General features: G+C 39.0%; 1 protein-coding gene across 1 annotated transcript; it reads right to left on the bottom strand.

Annotated features, from left to right (window-relative positions):
- Positions 1 to 2,291: 2,291 nt before the first annotated feature.
- On the bottom strand, positions 2,292 to 9,112 carry itk (IL2 inducible T cell kinase). The gene is made up of 17 exons (XM_085368983.1): positions 8,975 to 9,112; positions 8,780 to 8,884; positions 8,544 to 8,625; positions 8,278 to 8,403; positions 8,017 to 8,054; positions 7,190 to 7,341; positions 7,011 to 7,076; positions 6,827 to 6,881; positions 6,365 to 6,444; positions 5,932 to 6,074; positions 5,722 to 5,796; positions 5,232 to 5,400; positions 4,937 to 5,153; positions 4,786 to 4,850; positions 4,572 to 4,690; positions 2,450 to 2,607; positions 2,292 to 2,357 (listed from the first exon to the last, which is right to left on the bottom strand). Exons 1-17 carry the CDS (start codon positions 9,110 to 9,112, stop codon positions 2,292 to 2,294), a joined length of 1,854 nt encoding a protein of 617 aa, XP_085225109.1.
- Positions 9,113 to 9,338: the final 226 nt, after the last annotated feature.

Consider the following 9,338-nt stretch of genomic DNA (forward strand, 5'->3'; position numbering starts at 1 on the left):
TCATTCTATCTGCAAATAACACACAATTTAGCAACAAATCAGTTTTAAATTGTATCTTTAGAACCTGAGAGATGTGCCTGACCCTTCAGCTGATCCATCTACTTTGGTGTCAAGAAGACATCCTTAGGGAAGGGAAATGGAAAGAAAAGGCTGAGGTATGCCAAATTACACTGGATTTCCATTCTCTGCACCTTTTTTCCATTTTCCTATAATGGATATTAAAAAATGAGCGGTGGCTCAAGACTTTTGCACATTGCTCTATGTCCCAGCAGGAAACTGCAATTCCACGTCTTGCCACTATCGTCAGAAGAGAATGCGTTGGCTGACATGGCACCAAGAGAAGATCGCATATCACTCCAGTCTTGGCCTCCCTTCACTGGTTGCCTGTAAATTTTAGGTTTCATTTTAAAATTTTAGTTCTAACCTTTAGGGCCCTACATGGTCAGGCTCCTCAATATTTATCTGACCTGCTGAAACCACATACATCTTCTCGGGCTTTAAGGTCATTAGATCAGAGACTGCTGGTGGCACCGCGCACTCGTTTTAAAACTCGTGGTGATCGGGCCTTTCAGACTGTGGCACCACGGTTGTGGAATTCTCTCCCACTGTCTCTTCGCTGCACGGACTCCATTGATTCTTTTAAGAAACAGCTGAAGACATTTTTATTTAGAAAAGCATTTGATTAATTTCTTCTTATGCTGTTTTTATAGTTTTATTGTTTTACATTGTTTTATTTACTGTTATATTGTTTTTATATTCCCATTTTCTGTGTTGTAAAGCACTTTGTGATTTTTATCTGTGAAAAGCACTATATAAATAAATTTTACTTACTTACTTACATGATACAAGAGAATTATTGATCATTTGATATGGGAAAAAAGTTACTGTGCCTGTACCAGAAACTGCAGTTCTTTGACTGGCCACTGGAGTCTGGCTCCAAAAGTGAGTCATTCCAATAACGTATGGCTTATTTGACTGAAAAATTGATGTGGGTATAGACCAGCGGTCCTCAACCTTTTTTACGCCACAACCCGGTTTAATGTCAGACAATATTTTAACTGACCAGCCTTTAAGGTGTTGCGGATAAATACAACAACAACAACAACAAAAAAAGATACGACCAAGACAAAAACTGTGGTATTTTGTAAATATAATAATAAACGTGAATTCACTGTGTAATTGTGTAAGTTAATTAGCAGCGTCCTCCTGAAATGCACCAACAACATTGAGAGTAACATCCTCCTCTCTGCCTCTTAATGCTCTCTGGTCGCTATGGTAATGTGTAAATATTTCTTTCAAAAAAAGACACGCAACTACAACACGGGAAAAGACCCAGGGAAACCGAGTTAACGATACAAACCCTGAAAACCATAAATTTCACACCCGAGGCTCAACTCTCGTGGCCCGGTACCAAATGACCGGTCCGTGGCCCGGGGGTGGGGGGCTGCTGGTATAGACAGCTGTAGAAGTTAGAGTCACACAGTTGAAATCGACCAACCTTGTTCATGGTGTGGGTGCGATATGGAGCATTTTTTTGTTAAATATAATTTCACAAAAACATGACTTCATCTCTGGATAATTGTAGTAATAGTCTAATCAAGAAGACTGTGCTCCACCTTTAGCACAGTTTCAATGACTCATATTACTTACCACATATTACGATGTATCCGAGCAATGAGTAATAAATCTATCTTGACCAAATGTGGTCACCTGTGACTCCAAAATTAATTCATAAAAAAAAAAAAAAACATGACTCATGACTTTGTTGTAGCTATGTCCATCTTTTATATACAGTATATGGATGATCATCAAAAATATGACTGTTGTGGCTAATGTCAGTGAGCTCCATAAAACAGGAAAGCCTTTCTAATTTCTAAATATATATAACATCTGGCAACTTCAATAATTTCTTCATATAGAAACAAAAATATTTCTTATGCCAAGATTTCATTATTGTAGTGGAGGAAACTAAGACAGTGAGAAGTGACAAGATGTAAAACATTCAGTTTAATGACAGTCAGCTGACTGAAAAGCAAACATCTCACTTTTATATGGCTTATAGAATTACTCAGACCTTTACATGATTCTGCAGGAAGCACCAGTAGCTGTGTGAATGGACTGTGTGAGCCCTCTCAGGGGATACTTACAAAGCTACGAAAGAGATAAAGTGCAAAATCCAGGATATAAAATTGCTTTGGAATAATCTAACTTTACAAATGACAAGCAACTGGTTACAGTAAATAAATAAAATAAATATTATATATAAAAAAAATCACAAATCACATGTTGGTTCAGGCGTCTGAAAGGGAGGCCAGCTCGTGAAAGAGGAGCCCAAATGTTGGGCGATCGTCTGGTTTCTGGGAACAGAACAGAAAACAAACGACAGTTAATCGTTTGCTCATTTTATGATCAGCAGAAGTTCTGCTTGAAAAAAGGGTAATGTCCTCACCTCCTTCCAACACCACTCCATGAGTAGGTGGACAGAGTCCGGGGCCAAGCGTGGCTTCAGGAGCCTCAGGCCTGCGTTCAGGGAGTCCACCACTTCTGCATTAGTGCGGTTCTCATAGGGGAGTCGGCCTTCGTTGTACACCTCCCACATGAGCACACCTGAAGAGGGACACGGAGACAGCACTTGTTAAACAATATGGAAGCATTTTAGTCCATATTGTATCGTTCGTTTAACAGTGAGCTACTCTAGTCCAGTGCAGTGTGTTTTTATTTATTTATTTTTTTTATATAACTGAAACATATTTATTTTTAGCCTCATTTGAGAGTAATTTACTACAGATCAGAATTGGCCAAAATTGTTGCTACCCAATAAAAAAAATACACACACCTACACATGAGACACACACACACCTAAAATTTGCTCTGCTGTAAGTTCTTACTTTAAAAGTAATTCATCTCGCTTTCATTCAATACAACAAATATAGTCGTCTGCCTAAAGTATTTGATCCTTAATTGTAATATTGTGCAGCTGAGCAGTTTTTGTGATTCTTCACAAGAGGACGCCCACCTCCCTTTCACCCACTTACCTACCCCCACACACACCTACACACACACTCACACATCTCTGTAGGTTGTTTGACTCTTCATGTTCAAACCGCTGCGGTTCATTCAGGTTTGATGAACACGTTTTCCCCCCACTGTGAGTTTCAGCTTTTTCCACACTCGGCTCAAATGATTTTGTTTCAGTCCATCTTGTTGGAAGTATGTTTCAGATCTTTATACTGTTGGAAGAAGCAGCGTTGGCCTGTGACTGGCACAGAGCTCTGGCACAGGTACATAAATGTATTTCACTCCAGATTATCTTGATGAAATCCGTCGTCCCCAGCGTTCTTTTCTTCAAAAGCTTCTTTTTTTCGGCAAACTTGGAAACTAGTTTTAAATCCCAAACTTCATCCAACAAGAACCACTTTGACTTGTCTATTTGTATTTTATCAAACACAAGTTTAAGGGTTTTTTTTTTATAATCCTCTTTCAAAAGCGGGGTCTCTTTTTTCAACCTTCATTCAGAAACCAACGTATGGTGTCGACAGACGCTTTTGCACTTTGATCCTTTAAATCAGCTCTGTTTAGTCTGGAGTTAATGTTCCTCTGGTAGCCTCATCCACTGAAGCCGGCATGAAAGAATCCAATGAAAGAGTTTCCTAATATTCTTAGCAGCTGCAGTCTCAAGAACTTCACACAGCCTGTAGATGGTCCGACTGTCTCTTTTAGTTTTAAACCGTTATTTAACCAGGAAGTAAAAATCTTGACATAAAGAATCTTTTGAAAGACGCCTCAGACAAACTTTTCCCCTCTTTCTCCTGCCCATCATCAGTGTAACAATGATACTATACAGCTGAATTATTACTCTTTTACCATTTCAATGCATAGAATCATGATTGAAAACACTTGTGTTACCAATGAAAAGCAATAGCCTGCTTAAACTGTCACTGCAGTTCATTTGTTTTTCACGATTTCTAAGGGACGTCAGTAATTGGATCCAGACCTTTTTAGAATAGGTCATAATTCAAATCTGTTTAGAAATAGAAATAATAACCCCTATTGTAGAAGTTATAATATGTTTTATTTTTACTTAGTTTTAGCACATCCGTTTTACACAAGAAAATCATAGATTCATAATACAGAATCTTTTTTTTCCCCCAAAGATGACGTCAAGCTAAAAGCTTTCTGTCTGTTTAATCTCCTTTCAAACCTCGGCAATTGTCTGAGCTTATTGTGCATCCACTAATTGTCACTGAATCATGAAAATGGCTAGCTTTTAGACTATTTTATATAAAAATTTACCAAAAAAAATGGCTTTGTCACGGATAACTGCAGTAATAGTCTGCCCAAGAAAACTGTGCTCCAGTTTGAGCACAGTTTTTTTTTCACAGGATAAAAAGAATTGTTTAATATATAACGTCTAAACCACTGCAGTGTTATTTAACTACAGTTGAGCACATGTGCCATCAGGAAAACAAATATGATTTAATCTGCTCTCACCCAACCTGCAAAACTTGCCAGACGAGTGAATCAGAAATGCAAACCAAACAGCTGAATGGCAGACAAGCGCCCAAACTCACCGAATGACCAGACGTCAGACTTGGTGCTGAATTTGCAGTATCTGATGACCTCTGGGGCTGACCACTTGACAGGGAACTTGGAGCACTGTGAGCTCGTGTACTGATCATCAAGAACAAATCTAGGGTATGGAGAGTGGACACAGACCATAAGCTGTGACTCACTGTGACATTAATGTTATGTAATAATTTAAAAAACTGATCTTCACGAACATACCTGGTCATTCCAAAGTCCGATACCTTCACCTCGTTGTTCTTTGAGACGAGACAGTTCCTGGCAGCCTTTGGAAGGAAGAAAGGAAGGATAAAGTCCTCTAACAAAGCAGGGATATGAAAGTGTATCGTGAAAGAGCACTTTATTTATTTACCAGATCTCTGTGGATGAAGTTGGACATCTCTAGATAAGCCATCCCTTCGCTGACATCCAGACACATCCCCAACAATATATCCTGAGACAACGAGCCTTTCCTTTCTCGCAGGTAGTCCGTCAGGCAGCCGTTTTCCATGTACTCAAACACAAGGCAGATAGGAGAATGTTGTGTGCACACGCCATACAGCTGTACCAGCTTAGAGTGAGAGAGTCTCCTGTTAAAACACACATGCACAGATAAACTGAGTGGTTTCAAACTCGTTTTACAGATCTCCACCGTGAACTGTACTTACATCATAATCCGTGCCTCTTCTTTAAATTCGTCGTCTGACATGCACTCTTCTCTTACCATCTTCACCGCTACCTTGAGATCCCTCCAGCTGCCTTCCAGCACCAGTCCAAACTGGCCGCTGCCTATCTCCTGACCCAGTATCAGCTCCTCAGGGTCCACTTCCCACTGATCTGTTAACCAGCAAACCAGCAGTGAACCAAAGCATCCACACTATAGCTCAGTTATATAACCATAGAGTTAAACTTCATGCAAGTTTCACAAATAAAAAAGGACTTTTTTTTTCTCATTTTCACTTGCTTTTTTTCAGCAAAGATTAATTTGTATTACATTGGTTTATATTAAAAGACAAAAGGGTGGAGTTACTTAACAGCCCTGAAGTGTAATTCTGTGCAACCCACCAGAGGTCAGCAAAAACAAGATTCACAGCAATAAATTAGGACTGCTTGGAGCTTTAGTTCAACAAACTTCGGGCATCACAAAAAGACTTAAACCTTTTGTGATATCAGTAGAATCCTGGGAACAGCATCGACCTTGAGAGACGGGGTGTCTCAGCCGTGTTATTAGCCCTGCACAAAGAGAAAGAGACAACGGGAAATTTAAAAAGCAGGACCAAGAATTTAGCCGTTTCATAAGATGAACTTCATTTATCCTTTGAACTTTTTGAAATAATGCTGTTGCATGAGAAAAGCTGGCACACTTACCTGCAGCATTGTGCTGGTGGTAATATACGAGCTCAGGAATGGTGCTAAACAGGTACTTCTCTGCCAGGTAAAAAGAAGCTGGGCTCGTTTCGGTTTGTCTGATTTGGTAATGCTTCACTCTCGGATTCTTCTCCCCATTAGACCTGATGAGAATATATGCTTAACTTAACAAACATTTTTAAAGCAAATGTTTGCCTGAGCAGATGATTACACATAAACATTGGAAGATCAGAAAAATATCACAAGATTACACTAATCTTATACTTAATTCTCATTGGTTACATCTTTAACGGTCACTTAAAATGATTGAAATCCTATGAGCCATCAATTTTTTTTCATGATATAAGTAACCATATATGACTGTTTTAATTATAGAGTTGTTTGATAGATATTTTTTAAGTAAATTCATAAGAACACTATAAATAACATTTACCCTGGTGCTTTGGTGAAAACAGACACTGTGTACACTCCCGCCTGTCTTGAGTCCCGCACAATGAATGCACCTTCCTTACCCTAAAGACAGAATAACGAGATCACATAAGATTTCCCACGTTCGGCGGTGCATTCTGTAACACGTCTGGCAGCCGTTTTAATTCAAAGACGACGATGGATAACCATTTTCCCTTCCTGCTTGCAAAACTTAGCAAAGCAGGAAATTCAACATTGGAGGAAACTTTGTGGTTGTGAGAAATTTTTTTTTCATGTTCTATGTCAAGTCGAATTGTCGTTGTGCAGGTGCATATGCAGCGATTTTGCAAATGCAACATTGCTGTTGGCGGCACAGTCGCATCAAAATGCACTGTGTCATACAGGGGCTAAATCTTGCCTGTCATCATCATATCAAAATCATTATTTGAAATTTTATTGCCAAACAGAACTGAGTTTTTGTTTTTACCTCTTTCATTAGCAATTCTTCTGCTTGCGCTCTGCTAATGTTTTTGTTGTACCATCTGTTGAGAACACATTAAACATTTAACACAACAATTAAATCAGTTTTGGAGGGAAAACATGGTAATTCATTAGCAGCAATAAACACTGCAAATTAAAAGCTCGAGTAAAAGAAATGAATTCAAACTCACTCAAATCTTTCAAAGTTGTTGATGGATTTTTCAGCTACGTATGTACTGGGCACAAAACCCGAGTTCCTAATGGGTGACAGGAAAAGGGATTTAGCTAATGGTTCTTCTTTTGAAATGTACTGCTATTTTTTAATGTAAACAGTTCAAATGAATTTGGCATTGGCTGTAATGCGCTTTACCCTCTCTCATCCTGTACAAGCCACCAGGTGGAATGGGAATTCTTAACCAGGAGATACTCCTGATCTTTCTGAAGAGGTAAGTCATTGTCTCCCTGTGGCGTGTAGTTTTGCAAAGCGATGACCTTCTGTTGCCCCGAATCTTCCAGCTCCATCTGGAAAGGGAGGAAAAAATCTGATTTAAAAACCATTTGTACAGGTATGTACAAAATTTTGGGTTATTACCTCTAAATTTCGACATACTATCATAAACTTCCGAGATGAGATGAGAAAATAACTCGAGATTTAGAATCATGAAGCTGAAGTTTTGCAATAAGAACCCCAAATTTTGAATTTAGCTCTGCCAATCAGGAAAATGTTTTTTAAGTGGTGGAAATAACCTGGTACAAATTATTGAGAGGTCTGAGTGAACTCTTCCCAAAAAGTTCATACACAAATACGAAATCCAGAGGTTTCAAATAAAATTACATTTTCATAGTGCCAAAGGAAAAAGTATCAACAAGGATTTTCATTTGACAAACTTTAATGTACTTCTATTTCTTCTACTATCTATCTATTTAAGTAAACACTCAAACACATGTGCGCTGAAACAACTACAGAGCTGCTGCCTGAACACACAAAATCAAACCACAGAAACAGTGGTTAAAAACCAATGCATGACCTAATTATTAAATATGTAGAGAGAAACTGTGTTTAAAAGTATTGCAGACAAACATGACAGGCATTAAAACTGAAAAAGTGATTTGGTCTCCCTCGCTTCATTGGAATATCAGTAATAACCACAATAACATTTCAAAAGCTTGTGTCGTTTGTGTTTTAGATGGTGGTACCTCTGGCTCCGGGAGGCTGGGAAGCGGCTTTTTAGAGGCTGTAGGGGAAACAGAAATGTTAAATTGGAGAGCTATTTGGCCCATCTAAACTCACAAAGCAACAACGGTATGAACTGGATTAGGCAAAACGAAAGCATTTAGTTCAAGTTTACTCTAACCATATGTGCGAAAGCCATACAAATATCTTAATTCAAATGGAATCGCTACCACAAATCATTGGATTCACGAAGTAGAAGAGAAGGAAAAAGAAATGCTACAAACCATAGCCCACTGGGTTGTACACGTTGCACCCAGTCGCCAGTTTCTCTGTTTGCTGGCAGCATCTCCATTTTCCATCCATCCAGAAGTTTGGGTGGTATTTTGGAACTAAGTTGTTATTCTTTGTCTCTACATCAGACAGAACAAGGGAAATATTGTTTGAAATATCCATCCGTATGTGTTTGCAGTTCATACAATCAGCGGTTTATCATCGACTTGTCATAGTACTATTATTATTATTTGACTGGTGATATATGGTAATGGCTTACCCTCTTTAAGAGCTCTGACCCATTTCTGACGGCAGTCATTGTCTGGTGCAAATATGTAGAGGTAATAACTTTCATGAAAAACCTGCAGAAGAATTGAGATTTTAAAGAAAGGTTATATGCGTTGTCATTTTCAGTCATACTTCACCATACACTGTATATAGGGTGTATGTCGCAGTGTTTAGTAGATTTTAATGCGGTGACAATTGAGTTGGTCTCTAGGAAATGATGAATCTTACCTGAAAAGGGTACTTAAAGCTGCATGGTATGGGCACATCAGTACACACAATCTCCACGCACTTAATTCTGGACAGCTCGATGCAACCTTTCAGCAAAGGCTTTTTCTGCAACAAAACAGCTTAGATTACAGCAAACAGCCAAGAGTCTGCATTCCTGAAACAGCTCTACAGATTAACCGCACATACTGTACTTACCCCGGGACGACGTTCAGAATACTTCAGGTCTTGGGTATCCAACACAAAAAATCGCTCTTTATAGTTACAGGGTGACACTCGCTTCTTCTGTTGAGATTTTTTGATCAGAGTTCCCTTCAAAATCACCCTGGGGAACATTTTACCAGCTATGAGAAGCGCAATGAGAAATACTGCCTTGTTTTGTCATACCAAGAGAGGCGGCATTGCCTACAGCATGCAGAGACAGAGTAGCAGTGAGTGTACAAGAAAAAAAAATTGAGGATGATAAGTTGATAGATGTCGTAGCGTTTCCGGCACAGGGTTGTTGCACAGTAAACCACATCCTACGGCAACAAATGCGTTGTGCAAGCGAAATACACGCGTG

The sequence above is a fragment of the Diplotaxodon limnothrissa genome, linkage group LG2 (assembly GCF_057381915.1).
Source record: "Diplotaxodon limnothrissa isolate DT_005_m linkage group LG2, D_limnothrissa_male_GT1.1, whole genome shotgun sequence".
Lineage (NCBI taxonomy): Eukaryota > Metazoa > Chordata > Actinopteri > Cichliformes > Cichlidae > Diplotaxodon > Diplotaxodon limnothrissa.

Bases quoted from the DNA above. Each gene is read 5' to 3' on its own strand.
- itk (XM_085368983.1), bottom strand. From the start codon at position 9,112: ATGTTCCCCAGGGTGATTTTGAAGGGAACTCTGATCAAAAAATCTCAA. The intron at 7,342-8,016 runs GTACCACCATCT...CTCCCTTTCCAG, and splicing joins CCAGCCTCCCGGAGCCAGAG to ATGGAGCTGGAAGATTCGGG. The intron at 4,691-4,785 runs GTATGTTCGTGA...TCCATACCCTAG, and splicing joins TCGGACTTTGGAATGACCAG to ATTTGTTCTTGATGATCAGT.